The following is a 15,201-nucleotide window of genomic DNA, read 5'->3' as shown; positions in this document are numbered from 1 at the left end:
GAGTTGAGTAGTTCGGGAAGGAGTCGGTGGCAATTTAGCTATAATTTTCGCGAAGTCCAGGGGTAGTTTCGTAACATAGGGGCGTGGATGGAGGGGAAGCCGCGGGGAGTTGATTTTTTCGGCTTCTCCTCCCCAGTACAAATTGGAAAATAGCTTCACAGGTGCTTCACGAGAGAAGCCAATTTTTGGAAGGGTGTTTGGTACGGCTTCTCCGGAAGCCCTACCAAAGAACCCTAAGGGCTCGTTCGTTTCAGCCGGATTGGATTCCGGCTAGGATTACTTCCAGGTCTGGTTTGAGTGATTCCACTTGTGTCACTCAATCCGATCGGATTTAATCCTGCCAATCCACTCAAAACGAACATGTCATAACAAACTGGTCATGAAAGATTTGATATCAAGTCAATTCTCAGGAGGGTTAATACTGAGGCGTCACTGCTGGCGACATGGTTCCTTGGGGGGAAATTGGAGCCCAAGTCGGATCCACGAGGCGCAGCTGCCCACAGGACACTGCTGCAAACGTTTTCGAGTCGCTCACCACCACCTACCACCCAACTAGCCACTGCCAAAACACAAGCGAAGAAGAACATGAGCTCTCATTAGCATCAGATATGAAAAATTGCATGTTGGGAAGCAGCCATTGTATCTGTACCCGATTGTATCTAACTGGGACAAGAGTATCATACAATTTTATACTTTGTCTTCTTGGTTTGGTCCTCGCTGCCCAGCACTTGCTACCCCATCTCGTGCTTCTCAAAGATGCCTGCATGATCAACAGGCACAAGCAGTAAGTAAATAGCCAATAGCACTCTGACTCTGAAATCAGACTCACGCATCACTCCAGATGTACTGATCCTACTGTTTCTCTAGTTACTTGTAGCATAGATTAATCTGACCACCAACAAGAATATCAGAACCAATAGGAACGCCATGTGTGTCCAATACAGAAACCAAGAATTTGCACGAACGAAAGAAATGAAGCAACAGAGAAAGAAACGGCACGGACCTTGGAGCAAGAAGGGGGACTAGCTACCGGGCAAGGGGCGGCACTGGTCAGAGCGGCGGAGCACCTCGTGGTCGTGTATGGATAGCACGAAGCACGATAGCGCCTCGAGGTAGAGCGTCGCCTGGTAACCCCCGGCGGCGGCGACGAGCTCCGAAAGAACGCCCCGACGGAGGCGGTTGGCCTCGAGCGCGACGTCCTTGAGCTCATCCAAGAACGCCTCCATGTCAGCGGTGCCGGCCACCTCGGCGGCCACGAGGGCCTCTCGGGCCCGGCGGAAGCGGTCGGAGACGGCGGGAACGGCGACGCGGATCCGGCGGGGACGGGAGGCTGAACGAGAGAGAGGATCGAGAGTAGACCGAGTCGAGCGAGTGGTCAGGATCCGTTCTGGAGGGGAGGAGGTGCGGAACGATTCCGGATCGTGAGTAGAGGGGGAAAACCGAACCGGGCCTGTTTCCATTCCGGACCAAATCTAACCGAACAGCGAATGCAAACCATGCCTGACTCCATTCCGGGCCGTTTCAATCCACCCGGATTGGGCCTCATTCTGGACCAATCCGGTGAAAACGAACGGGCCCTAAGTGGGCACAGAAATAAGCTAAACATGACCGGCCCAAGAACATGGTGCGGCCCACTGGCCCAGCTCGCTAACGCGAGGCTATCAGCCGCTCGCTTGTAATTGAACGCCCAGGATTGATCCAGGAGCAACCCTACCGACCCCATCTCTCCCGCTCCGCCGAGGTCTTGCCGCGCCTTCCCGGCGGCGCCCCACCTTTCCGACCGACGGCATGCCCACCGCCACCCTCCTCCGCCCGCAGTCCCTAACCATGTGAGGTTTCGTCGAGGCAACGGTGGATCCAGCTATGGGGAGCCGCCGAGCGCCGCGCCAAGGGCCGAGTTGTGTGGATTTTCGTGGCGGTGACCTCGTTCTGGCTCGATTGTTTGAGAGCCACAAGCCCACCAAAAATCCAAGAACCGCTGATCTGGTGAGATAGTCTCCTTCTCGCTTACCTATATTCTCCTTTAAATATGGAAAATGGCTGCTGCTACTTATCTGCTTAGATGTATGCAGCTACTAGTCACATGTTAAAAAGGACGCAAATTTGTACTACGTGATGCGATGGTTTGCTCTACTGAATGGTATCCACGTTATATTCTAATGCTAGAGCTTTTCTCTTGCCATTCACTGATTTCCCATCATGTCTTACTATGTGTGTGCCTTTTCTTTTTTCTTTGACACGGCTTAAGTCACTCATGTAGCTTTAACATAAGAAGCCTTCTTCTCGTTGTCGATGTTAATTAGATTACTTTTTGAAGGACCAAATCCGCAGGTGTCACTTTGCAGATGTTGTTTCCAGTTGTTCCACGAACACCCCCTCCCCTCCCTCATGCCCGTTCATCCACGCGCAAACGGCCATTTGACAGTACAACACTGTAACAATTAGCATGGTTTACTTGCCTGGCAATGTGTTAAAGAACCAGCCGGATTGAGTATTTGAGTGTGCTGCGGTAAAAAGTGCATAGTTATTTGTTCAAGGGTAATGTCTCTATCAATACCAAGGATTACCGCATATATTTGGGGTGGGCATATTTCAATCCTGTGCCATCCATGACGGCTTTGTTTGGTTTTGCTTCTGGTAGAATCCATATATTGTTATGCTTGTTTTAGTGAATATAGTTCGAGTGTAGTGAATCCTATCTGTCTTACTATATTTCGTTTTGCTTTATCGCTTTCGCATTGGGATTAAATTGGTGCAAAGTCGGAAACCTTTGAACTAGCCCCATGTAGCTTTGTTTATTTTGCTTCCGTTTAGTCTAGTTGTTTGCTCAGTCGGAAACCTTTGAACTAGCCCCATGTAGCTTTGTTTATTTTGCTTCCGTTTAGTCTAGATGTTTGCTCCTTTCCATGTAAGTTTGCTTCAGTTCATCTCTATTTTTTTTTCTATATATTGTTCGTGCAGATTAATGCCAATTGGGACTAGATTCGAATACTTTATCCATTTAGACTGTCCAGTGGTAGCTTTATCCACACTAAGATAAGAGATTCTGTTTTCCATTCTTTCATTATTCCTTTTGTACTGATTTGCTTTCTGCCATCTGCATTTGGAGATGAAACTTGCTGTAATCCGTATAAGGAGATGAAGCCTACTGTAATCTGAATATGGAGGATAAAAAGAGGTCATTCTTTTTCTTTGAATGTTGTATGTTATCCCCAGAATCCAGATGTTGCCCGTGATGTTTGTCACAGCTAAAGAGAGCTCTTATTTTCACTCTTACTCAAATCATGTTGTACAGATACTTACTGCAGTTATTCATGGTCACACACACTTTTTGCATATACATGAGCATCTTTGTCTGATTTTTGGATGGTAGGTGTTGGATGATTTTCTTATCTTGCAGAGCCTTGCAAAAATAATACTTCAAATGATGGGCATGCTTAACATGGTGTAGAATCTTTTATATCGTGCACTATGCATTTCTTTAGGATGGCTAAATTCATGATAAATTGCTAATTGAACTAGTGTAGCTTGTAGTTGGGATTTTTGAAGCTTCAGTTTTGATGCATTCTTTGATTTTTCTTAGTGATAAATATGAAGCTGGGAAAAGAGACTTAGTGCAACATGAGGCCTCAGTTCAAGATATGCTTGAGACCTTTGGTGTGTCAATGATCAAAGTGTCTAATTAAATAACTAAATGAATAGGATGAAGAGCAATAGCTATTCTGAGAAGTTTAGTATGATGCAACTTAAGATGTTAAGATAGTTTATCTTTGCACATTTCTAAAATAGGATAGCATATGAATATGAAATTTTCTGGTAGAAAACAAATAGATTGAAACACACACAACTTGAGAACAAATTGACAGTATTTAAAGAGCATTTTAGCCTAAAAACCATGTCATAGCTAAATATTAGTCAAATGTGCACAGCATCTGTTTTTTTTATCTTGGTTACTTGGTTGGTCTATATATTTTTTACCAGATTCAGATAATGTGAATCATAATACTTTGAACGTACAATTATATTTCAGTCTACGGTCATTACCATTGTTCTATGCTTATTATATGTGTTGTCATACTATATAATGTTACTCATACAGCCTTTTTCTTTATGTGTAGTTATAACATACTAAACAAAGTAAGGCAAGGATGATTGTGTAGCCTTTGCGTGTCCTGAGTTTTATTGTTTACTACTTTTGTTTTTTTGAACAGACTGAACGATGGCACAGACGGATGACGGATGTGCAAGGAAGTATTCCCTTTCTTGCTTGAAGTTTTTAGGTAGACTATTACATATTGTTTAGGGTCTCCCCTCTGCTTTGTGTCAAATAAGACCAAAAAATTTGATGTGTCCTCCAGTAATATCGAATTACGTAAGCAAATTGTAAGGATCCAAATGGTTGACTTTGTATAGAGTAGGTGGTAGATGGTATTTGTTAACATTTACTATTTTGTTCGTGCTTTCATGTGATGTTTGACAAGTGGTTACCCTCTGCAAAGAATGCAGATTTGACCTGGTGAATATTTTTGCATAGCCACACTAATGGAGGGAAATCACAGGCCAATGCAACACGTTTTAATATCTGGAAATCGACAAGGTATGTACCATGTACTGATGAAATTACTTATGTTAGTTCATGGAGCTTTCTAAGTGAAATATATCTTGAGGCTTATCTGCCAGATGGTTGGTTAACAGTTAAAAAGGTTCTTGAGTTAGTCCTGACATTATGGAAAGATATCTGGCTGAGGAACAAATGGAAAGATATCTGACATTATGGAAAGATACAGGTCCCTTTGGCCTTTGCTACAAACATGTCTACCTTCTGCAATTGTCATAGCTGCCTACCTCACTTTTCTTTCATATCAATGTCTACAATTTTATTTTCAGGAGATGGGAAAAGCACGCAAAGATGAGTTCAGACTGGACCTCACACCATTTCATGCACCATAAGAGGCTCACTCAAAGAATTCTCCCCTTGGTGGTTATTCTCTTGAGGTCGACTTGGCCATCTACACCATGTCTTCATTTTGTTGACCATGTCCTGTAGATGGTAGCAAAGAAAGTTACACAAATTGTACTGTTTAGTAAAATACACTATTGTTAAGAATATTCTAATAGCTAAGAATATGAGTTTGATTACATTACCTGAAATTTTGGTAAACTTGGGAGCTGCCATGTTGTTTCCTTAACAAACACTCTCCAAACTTGAGTAATACAGTAGGCCATGATAGTGAAATGCAACCCGAAGAGCACTTTATAGAGCATGTCCTGTGGCATGGTCTTGGAGAGCATGTAGTCCATGAAGGCTATGATAGAGATCATAGTCATGTATGTGAGAATTCCGACTAATTTCACGCAGTTCTTGCCCCTTCCAAGACTTGCTAGGACGTATGCCATAATCCATATGCTTAGAAATATCACAAAGAGTGACATCACTACCCTCTTCTCAATGCTAGGATCTTCAGGGTTCAGCATTTCAAGCAAACTTAGATGAGGCTTGAGTTGCTGCTTGTAACCTTTGGCTTGTTCATTTCCTTCAGCCTTTCTGGGGAAGAACAGAAGAACACTAGGAACAGCAAACCATACGAAGTCGCCGAGCAGACTCCTAAATTTCACCAAGTTTTTGCTACAGATCTTCCCCAGTCTTCCTTTCTTAATCCACCTTTTCTTTCCAACTGAATTCCTAATCTGAAATTATCAATAATGAATCAATTCATAATCTGAAATTACCAAAAATGGAATCAATTCCTAATCCTAAATTGCCAATAATGAAATCAAATCCTAATATGAAATTGCCAAAAATGAATCAGTTCCCAATTGAAATTACCAATAATGAATCAATTCATAACCTGAAATTACCAATAATGAAATTAATTCATGATATGAAATAACCAACAGTGAAATCAATTCCTAATCTGAAATTTGCCAGTACTGAAATCAAACCCTAATATTTAATTCCCAAAATGAATCAACTACTAATTGAAATTACCAATAATGAAATCAATTCTGAATCTTAAATTACCAATAACGAATCAATTCCTATTCTGAAATTATCTGAGTTCAAGCTTCACAATTGCAACTTCTCTATTAGCTTTCTTAATCTAACTTATGCACTAACAGTAACACCAAAGAAACAAAGAGCTGCAAACTCGACTGACAGCGAACTAACCTTGAGAACAAATTTTCTGGTAGCACCCCGTGCTACCGAAGAAGGCGGCGGAGCGACTACAGCTCGCCGCAAGGAGGTAGATGGCGTCGCCGTCGACGATGCCAGGCCGTCGCCGGGGCCGCGTGCATTGCGGGGGAACGTGAGGAGGCCACGGCCCGACACGTGTTCGAAGCGGTGGTCTCCAGCGGCGGCGGTGTAGAGGCCGCGGCGGAGTACCTCCACTTGGAACACGACTTGCGCACTGCGGTCGCCGCTGGCACCGCTTGAGACCGCAAACGCGGCAAGCAGGGAGCGCCCAAAGCACTGGTCTCCTGTAGCGGAGATGAAGGGGCCATGGGAGCCGTCATCGGCGGTGATGAAGACCCGTACGACCACAGAGTCGGCGAGGAGCTCATCGTGGCGGCCTCGGTCAGTGGCGGTGGAGCGGCCGCAGCGGAGCTTCTCCACTTCGAAGACGACAACCGGAGTGTTCTGGTCGCCGCGGGCACCAATTGATACCACAAGGGCGGCCAGCAAGGGGCGCCCGAGGCCCTGGTCCTCCGTGGCGGCGATTTGGGGGCCATGGCTGCGATCGTTGTCGGCGGCGAAGACGCGCACCACCACCCAGTCCTCGGCTTCAGGAGTTGGGAGTAGGGCGGCGGTGGCGCCTGGCTCCGTGACGAGCCCGTCGAGGAAGAGGGTCGAGGCGGGGAGGAGGCCGCGGCCGTGATGTCCGCCGGGCCCGCTCGCCGCAGGGAGGAGGGCGAAGCCGACTTGGTGGACCCCTCGTGTCGCGAGACTCCCGACGATGAGGAGGCCGTCGCGGGCGAGGAGCGCGCCGCGGAGTTGATCGTCGGTGATGAGGAAGCCGCGAGGCGCCCCGGCTCCCGTGTCGAAGAGGAGCGCGCCGCGGAGTTGATCGTCGGTGATGAGGAAGCCGCGAGGCGCCCCGGCTCCCGTGTCGAAGAGGAGCGCACGGTGGACGTGCTCGGCGTCCGCCGCGAGCAGGGCGGCGTCTCCGCCGTGGCGCCCGGCGTGCTCTGCGAGGGGGTCGAAGAGGCGAGCGGCGATGAGCTCGCCGGTGGCCCCGTCGACGCGGAGCATGAGAACGGCGCCGCCCCCGGCCGGGCCGGCGACCGCGAGGACAACGTCCCCGTCGGCCATGGCGGTGGGATTTGGGTGGGTTTGGTGTTGCGGGGATTTGGTGCTTCTCCAAGTTTTTTCGTGAGGATTCGGAATGGAAGCGGTTCGGTGGGGAATGCGGCGTTTATAAATACCCTTGCTCCCCTTTCTGAAACAGGAATTTTCTCTTCCGGGTCCTTTTCTCGGCGTGGAAACTTGTTTGAGCAAACTTCAGCCTGACAGCCTGAATCTCCCTTATCAGTTATTCTCTGAACGCTAGCGTTGTTCGGTCGTTTGGTTCCTTCGAGCTGAGGTTCAGTCTGTGTCACATCAAATATTCAGAGGTTAATTAGAAGGATTAAATATAAGTTAATTATAAAACTAATTGTACAGATGGAGGCTAAACGGCAACACGAATCTATTAAACCTAATTAATCCATCATTAGCAAATGTTTACTATAGCAGCACATTATCAAATCATGGACTAATTAAGCTAATAGATTCTTCTCACCATTTAGCCTACATCTATGTAATGGGTTTTCTAAATAGTCTACGTTTAATACTTCTAATTAGTATCTAAACATTCGATGTGACAGGTGCTAAAAATAAGCAGCTGGAACCAAACACCCTGCATTGTTGTAACTCATGAACCTAACTCAGGCTCATAGAGACATACGTCGATACGAGGTTCCCCCTCCACTCGATCAATCCAAACAGCAGTCTGCCCCGTTTTCCCAACATGGCAGCCCCACTGGATATTATCACTTTCTCCTTCCATTTCTTCATTTTCATTCTCTCTCATACTCCTTATCCCCAACATGGCTGGAGGCCGCGACATCGTTCTCCGGCTGTGGGAGTAGATTGGAGCGCGGCGGCACGGAGATGCACTAAGGGCCGAACTCCAGCTACCTTGGGCGGCACGGAGATGCATTCAAGTCTTTGTTTCCAAAATTTGTCTCCAATTCTTTTTCCTCAAAGATCCTCCCTTTTTTGCCCAATTTTTCGTTTCAAATATTCCAAGGAATTTTTTTGTACAATTTTTTCTTTCAGTTTTTGTCACATATTGTTTTTTCGTGCTCTCTTTTTCATATTTTTGTTTGTTTAATGTTTGCTCATATAATTCACGTTCATATCTTTTCCTGCACATATTTTTTTTATATTATATAGTTATATTCATAAAATTTATTCATATAACCTCTTTGTCTATAACTTTGTTCATATAAAATTTGTGTAATATGAACTTTTTTATAGATTTTTTAAATATCAATTTGACATATATAAATTCACATATACACTCTAATCTTATATAACTATGAGTAACAGTGGCTTTATTCTATCCTCCCACCCATTTTCCCATTTTTCGCAGCCCGAAAATGCAATCATGTCTTTATGCACGGAGCAAGTGGTGTTGTGGATTGTGGGAGATGCGAGGAATAATTTCTAACTTCTAGTTAGAGGTGCAAGTGCGTAGGGAAGATAGGACTCGCAACATTCCACCTTTCTTTATGCATTTAAAATTTACTAAAATTTGGTCATTTTTAAATTTTTCTACAAATCTATTTTATTCTCTTTAATTTATTAGCTAGTGAATATTTAGAACTATTTTATAATTAAACCCTGCTTAAAATTATATCACATGTTGCATTTGCTTGTTCCCTCTTCTTTAAATCCTAAGGTCTATAAAATATCTCTCAATTTTAATTTGAATCTTTGTTCAAAATAATACTCAAACCTAAGCTTCCAAAAATCTTTCAAAACTCTTTTCCCAAATTCCAATTACACCCTAATATCCAAATTCATTCAAATTTAAAAATATTTAAATTTGAATATATCCAAATCCCTATCCTCTATTCAGCCCAGCCCATCTCCGAGTCCCTTTTCTTTTTCCTCTTTTATGTTCCTTAGTTGGGCCTTTTTCCCTACCCAGCCCTTCCATCTTCTCTCTCACCTTATCGAGCCCAACACTGCTTGGCCCATCAGCACCCTCCCCCTTGCGCGGTTCCCTCACCGAGCCCCATCTCTAATAAAAAGTTTAAATGTTTGCAAACTCGTAGGTATAAATTATAATGAATACTTAATATACATATACCATAGTGGCAACTATACTACACTAATTAAGATGTCATGATGGTATACATTCCATTCACGCTATCCTAAAATGTACACAAACATTTATGAATTATACTATTGATGAGGATGGACATGCTGCTGCCAAACTCAAAATTTGAAAGGTAAAAGGGATAAGTTAATGTATATTATGAATAGACAACGGATTTTTTAGAAATTCATCTTAAATGGCAATATTTCTGATGGGATTTTTTGAAACCTGACTACAGTGACTAGAAACATTTCAAATGGTTTTTATAGGTGAAATTGTCTGTGATGTATAACATACGATATTTAAAAACACCAACTATAATATTGGGTTACCACTTACGGTTTTTTTTCAAATACTGTCCTTAATACCAAGATACATTTCATATTTTTTGCTGTATAACAAACTGCTTTTTAAAAGAATACCGTCTAAAATATTGAGTTAGCGGGGGTATATTTCTTACCATGGAGTTTAGTTTAGACGACGTCAGCGATATGTATATTCAAGATAGATTTTTGAGAACCATTTGCAACATCTTATTAGTGTCGACCCCTTTCTATTGTAGTGGTGATCGAGGCTTCCTAGCGTGCAATGGTCCTTCCTCCTGACTTTACAACTTTTCTCCCCCGGAACTTTTTTCATTGGAAACTTTTTATTAACGCTTAATGACATTAGTTTTTTCTTATAAGGGGAACTTCTTTACATAAGTTTTTGAGATATTTTTTCCCATAAGTATCATGAAAATTTCTTCAAATAATTTAGAGAAAATACTGAAATAAGTTCTCTATAAAATTCCATCAGATTAACTTTCTCAATCATATATCCCACCATGTTAAAAAGGAAACCAGGAGCTTAACAAAAATTTCCTTGCACAAAGCAAACCCCGGAGTCTTTCAGAAGTCTAGGGGCTTCGTGGCCCAATTCTGTAGCGCGGAAATGCGCCATCGGTGGGTTCACATTTTCCGCAAAGACGAAGACCTGATTTCGTCGCTCAGTTGACTCTGTTTCCTTTGCCGGTCTCGCAGGGTTCGTCTACAGCCGACCATCAGACTAACGGGAGACCAATCGACCTACGGTACGCATGAACGTGATTACGTGAGTCAGGGGCTCAGGTGTGGTCACCTCTTGGGAAGAAAAATGCTCTCCAACGCACTAGCCGAGACTGGTTGCCAACTTGCTGCTATAGTCACGACGTCTTCATCAGTTCATCTATGAGTCTACGCCGCACTGTGCCCACTGGAACTACTTAGTGCCCATAATCCCCATTGTTTTCAAGATAAAATTTGGTAAAACAGAGAGACAATAGTGCGTCCCCATTTTACTCCTCCTGTAATGCCTATAAATACGGCATCCAAGATCACAAAGTTTCAGCAAGCACCAAGCAGCTAGCAGCAAGCACAACTCGAACTCACAGGGACCGAGAGGGAGAATTAGCAGCTCGCTTCCAGCCAAGGCGCGATGGCGTCCGCCACCAAGACCGCCCGGCCCGTCTCCTCCTGCCTCGACCACGTTCTCGTAAGGTATGGCCGTATAGGTAAAGAAAACGTTGGCAGCAACGAACAGCGCAACGTAAATGGGGACACCGTCTCGTGTACTCTAGTGTTTAGTATGAATAAAACTGAAGTCGCTCAGGTGGCCGACAGTGCTGCGGCTAGGCAGCATAAATGTTGGTTTGAGTTTTGTGAATGTACTACTACTTCTGTTCAGAATAAAATCGACAGACGACAGCGATCACTATGAAGCATGCATGTCCTGCCGTCATCAGCTTGTAAATTGCTCTCCTTATCTATTGTGATAGCTGCCTTCTTCTTCTCTCTCTCTCTCTCTCTCTCTCTCTCTCTCTTACATTGCTAAGAGCACCACCAAACAGACTAGATTCTGCATAAAGGAATTGATGATTCTTCCCAAATACGTGCTATCATTTCAGCTAGCCCAAAATCCATTGCTTGACACGACAAAATAATTGGCCTGCATTGCTGAACTGGTCACTTCCTTGCGATCTTCGATTTAACTAGGATGTCTCTGGTAAGAACCACTCCTTTATCAAGATAGCATATGAAATCTGAATTGAATGTTCGAACTGACGTATTATATAATGAAATAACATTATTTTGTAATGTGTATGACTCTTTGAAATGCCAATGACAAATATATGGAAGCAGTTTTACATGCCAATGACATTGCCATCTGATGCTAAATTTGATTGAGTTCTGACCGTATTGTTCCGTCTAACTTAAAACTTAATGTTGCAAGAGTCTTCCTTTTTTTGAAATGAAATTCTACAAGTCCACGGCTGAAGTCACTCAAAATCCATAGAACAAATATGATAACCTTACCACCGATTGGAACAAGGTAACCATCTTTCCCCCTTTTTTTTCTTTCCTTTAATTTCTTGAAGCAGGGTAACCATATCCTTCCTTCAAACAGAGTCAACCAGGCACAGTCACACCACACAATCTGGCAAACCAAACAAACTGGACCTGCATGCACTGATCGATCCTCCTGGTTGGGGGATCCGCACCAGGCCCATGGCTTACAGTCAAACCCGTCGGCAGCTTGGGGCGGCGCATGAGCCGCGTGCATCCCAGATAAGCGGCGGGTCTGCTACACCTGGTTGTTCACGCAGAAGATAGATGACGCAGGAAATAGGGAGATTCGATCAAAGCCGGTAAGTTCGCAACCCAGCCAAGAATACAGATGATGACACGATGTGATCTAACAGACACAACAGATCCATATGACCCTCTCAAAACAAAAACAAAACAGATACGAAGATGAAGAGCCAGACTTGATAAATACTCTCCGTACGATATCTATCCAACTACCTTAAGTCAGAGTCATCTAGTACTACGCAAACGGCGACATGGACAACGCCGCCGCCGCCAACGGCGTCCCTACCGTGGCCGACGCCGCGACTTCCACCAACGGCGCCCCTGTCATGGCCAACGCCACTACCGCCACCAATGGCGTCCCTGCCATGGCCAATGGCACCGCCACCACCGCGGCCAGCCATGGCACAAACAACGGCGGCAACGACGTGGCCGTGTCAGGTTCAGGCCGCGACCACGTCGTCATCTTCCCCTTCATGGCGAAGGGCCACATGCTCCCGCTGCTTCACTTCGCCACGGCCCTCTCGGCGCACCACGCCGGCCTCCGCGTGACCCTGGTCACCACGCCGGGCAACGTGTCCTTCGCCCGGAGCCGCCTGCCGGCGTCGGTGGCGCTCGTCGCGCTCCCGTTCCCGTCGCTCCCGCCGCTGCCGCCGGGCGTCGAGTCCACCGACGCCCTCCCGAGCCCGTCGCTGCACCTGGCGTTCCTACACGCCACGGCGCTCCTCCGGGCGCCCTTCGCCGAGTACCTGGCGTCGCTCCCGTCCCCGCCGCTCGCCGTCGTCTCCGACTTCTTCCTCGGGTTCACGCGCCGCGCCGCGGCGGTCGCCGGCGCCCGCCGCGTCGTGTTCAACGGCATGTCCTGCTTCGCCTCCGCGATCTGCAAGGCGCTCGCCGCGACCCCGCCGGCCAGCTTCGAGCCCGGCGCCCGGCTCCGCGTGCCCGCCATGCCGGAGCACGTGGTGGTCAGCGCGGAGGAGGTCCCGGAAGGGGTGACGAAGAGGGCCGATCCCGACGACCCGTTCGCGCGGTTCTTCGCGCAGGAGATCGGCGACTCGGACGTGCACAGCTGGGGCGTCCTCGTCAACAGCTTCGCCGCGCTGGACGAGGACTACGTGCCGGGCTTGGAGTCGTTCTACGAGCCAGGATCCCGCGCCTGGCTTGTGGGCCCGCTGTTCCTCGCCGCCGGCGACGACATGCCGCCGGAGGGCGAGAAGGAGCAAGACCCCGAGGGCTGCCTCTCGTGGCTCGACGAGAGGGCAGCGCAGCCGGGGTCCGTGGTCTACGTTTCGTTCGGCACGCAGGCACACGTCACGGACGCACAGCTCGACGAGCTGGCGCACGGGCTGGCGCAGTCCGGCCACCCCTTCCTCTGGGCCGTCCGATCCGACGCATGGTCGCCGCCGATGGACGTGGGGCCCAACGGCCGGATCGTCCGCGGGTGGGTCCCGCAAAGAGGCGTTCTGGCTCACGAGGCGGTCGGTGGGTTTGTGAGCCACTGCGGGTGGAACTCCGTGATGGAGAGCCTCGCCGCCGGGAAACCGCTGCTGGCGTGGCCGATGATCGCCGAGCAGCACCTCAACGCGAGGCACGTCGCGAACATCTTGGGCGTCGGCGTCAGGATAGCCGTGAAGGCTGGCGCGGACGTCGTCGGGCGGGCGCACGTGGAGGAGAAGGTGCGGGAGCTGATGGACGCCAACAGCAAGGCGGCGAGGGGAATGCGCGAGAGGGCTGCGTGGGCGCAGCAAGCGGCGAAGTCGGCGGTGAGCCTCGGTGGAACTTCAGCCATGTCGTTGCGGAATCTGGTGGAAGAGCTACAACGGACCTACGGTGATGACGTCGTAGGCAAAGGTGAAAATGGTATTCAGAAGATCAGAGAACACGGGGTGAGGGGGACAAAATAATCTTGGTCTCTAAACTTTCTCCAGGTTAAGGTTCATGCAGGTGGGTTTTAGATCGGGTCAAAAAACTTGATCCATACTCAACCCATGTTTTAGATCGGGTCGTAAATATTGGCCCGCTCGCCGAACACATTAACCGGGTCAGGTTAGGTTAGATTTTTTGATGAGTCAGGTCGGGTTTGTCAGGTTGGGTGGGCTCATGATCTGCTATAAGCAAGGCTAGGTTCATTCATGAGTTTGGCATGGTTATTCATAGGTGCTACTTCCAAGAAATAAAAAGGTGGCTGGAAAGTCTTCTATACGATTCTTTTGTATTTTGGTCTTCTGATTTTTTTTCTTATTGGATATTAAATTCTTTTGTAACATATTCTTCTTTCTTAATATACATTATTAGAAGGGTCCACCTCTTCTGTTCAGTTGGTTTGGTTTCTTTGTGGTTTTATCTTTACGAAATTGATGTACGATTTATGGTGTGCTTGTTCCTAGCAATGTCGCGCCACGCCTCACATGCGGCGATGCAAAAAAACAGAGGTTGTGCTTGGTTGGTGTCTAACCTACGGCTGCCACAGCTTTTCCAGTTGATTTTGCTGTTGGCGCCGATTTTTGCTACCGAACCTTTGGCGCCGCCACAAATGAGTGTGGCCAATTATGGCTGGCTACCAAACACGCTCTTACTCCCTCCGTTCGAAAATGTAGATCATTTTAACTTTTCTAAATATATAGATTTTGCTATGTATTTAGCGTCTAAATACATAACAAAAATCTATGAGCTCCTTTGGCAAGGCTCCAGCTCCGGCTTCTCCTACGATTTATGCTGGAGCCCTACCAAATAGGATGCCAAAAACGGCTCCACGCCGAAACACTAGAGGAGCCGGAACAAAAAAAAAAGTAGCTCCTCCAGCTCCTTCCTATTTTTCTATTTTAGAAGGAGCTGGAGCCTTCACAAAAGAACCTATATATTTAGAAAAGTCAAAATGACCTATATTTTGAAATGGGGGAGTAAGCTTCCTTTTTCTTATACGAGACAACTTGTAAGGTAAAGGTAAAGTGGCAATGGGACTGGGACAGTGGTGAGTGTGACGATGCCGATGCACGGTGGTGAGTGTGACGATGCCGATGCAGCGTGCGCCGATTTTTTCCAATGGGGGCAATGGGAGGGAGACCTGACTTGTGTAGTCGTCGCTGGACACTGACTAGCTGGATGCATCCGTTTCTTGTATCTTTTTTTGTCCTTTTGTTTTTAAGGCAAGGAGTTGCCACTATGGTCTACCCTAACCGGAGAAAATGAGCAGCCATATACACACTGCTCATGAACACTATCGAGGC

At 46.7% G+C, this 15,201-nt stretch overlaps 2 protein-coding genes and 1 long non-coding RNA gene across 4 annotated transcripts; 2 read left to right on the top strand and 1 right to left on the bottom strand.

Annotated features, from left to right (window-relative positions):
* Window positions 1-1,341: 1,341 nt before the first annotated feature.
* LOC117852920 (uncharacterized) lies at window positions 1,342-5,161 on the top strand. The gene is made up of 2 exons (XR_004639975.2): window positions 1,342-3,178; window positions 4,212-5,161. It is a non-coding gene; the product is annotated as an uncharacterized lncRNA (long non-coding RNA).
* On the bottom strand, window positions 4,744-7,367 carry LOC117852919 (uncharacterized). Its single transcript, XM_034735223.2, has 3 exons — window positions 6,170-7,367; window positions 5,146-5,688; window positions 4,744-5,041 (listed from the first exon to the last, which is right to left on the bottom strand). Exons 1-3 carry the CDS (start codon window positions 7,310-7,312, stop codon window positions 4,928-4,930), a joined length of 1,800 nt encoding a protein of 599 aa, XP_034591114.1. The 5' UTR covers window positions 7,313-7,367; the 3' UTR covers window positions 4,744-4,927.
* Window positions 7,368-10,505: 3,138 nt separating this feature from the next.
* LOC117851740 (UDP-glycosyltransferase 90A2) lies at window positions 10,506-14,291 on the top strand. Of its 2 annotated transcripts, XM_034733617.2 has the most exons (3): window positions 10,508-11,717; window positions 11,793-12,033; window positions 12,132-14,291. In XM_034733617.2, the coding sequence occupies exon 3, from the start codon at window positions 12,229-12,231 to the stop codon at window positions 13,876-13,878; it is 1,650 nt and encodes a 549-aa protein (XP_034589508.1). In that variant the 5' UTR covers window positions 10,508-11,717; window positions 11,793-12,033; window positions 12,132-12,228; the 3' UTR covers window positions 13,879-14,291. The 2 variants fall into 2 exon arrangements, with proteins under 2 accessions (XP_072149380.1, XP_034589508.1); XM_072293279.1 differs by having other exon boundaries at window positions 10,506-12,033.
* The last annotated feature ends 910 nt before the right edge of the window (window positions 14,292-15,201 follow it).

This window comes from Setaria viridis, chromosome 4, assembly GCF_005286985.2.
Source record: "Setaria viridis chromosome 4, Setaria_viridis_v4.0, whole genome shotgun sequence".
In the NCBI taxonomy this organism is placed as follows: domain Eukaryota; kingdom Viridiplantae; phylum Streptophyta; class Magnoliopsida; order Poales; family Poaceae; genus Setaria; species Setaria viridis.
Note: the sequence above shows the minus strand (reverse complement) of the source record. Positions and strands in the feature narration are given on the sequence as shown.

Bases quoted from the DNA above. Each gene is read 5' to 3' on its own strand.
- LOC117852919 (XM_034735223.2), bottom strand. From the start codon at position 7,312: ATGGCCGACGGGGACGTTGTCCTCGCGGTCGCCGGCCCGGCCGGGGGC. The intron at 5,689-6,169 runs GTTAGTTCGCTG...TGATAATTTCAG, and splicing joins CCAGAAAATTTGTTCTCAAG to ATTAGGAATTCAGTTGGAAA. The intron at 5,042-5,145 runs GTAATGTAATCA...TACCATCTACAG, and splicing joins CAAGTTTACCAAAATTTCAG to GACATGGTCAACAAAATGAA.
- LOC117851740 (XM_072293279.1), top strand. From the start codon at position 12,229: ATGGACAACGCCGCCGCCGCCAACGGCGTCCCTACCGTGGCCGACGCC.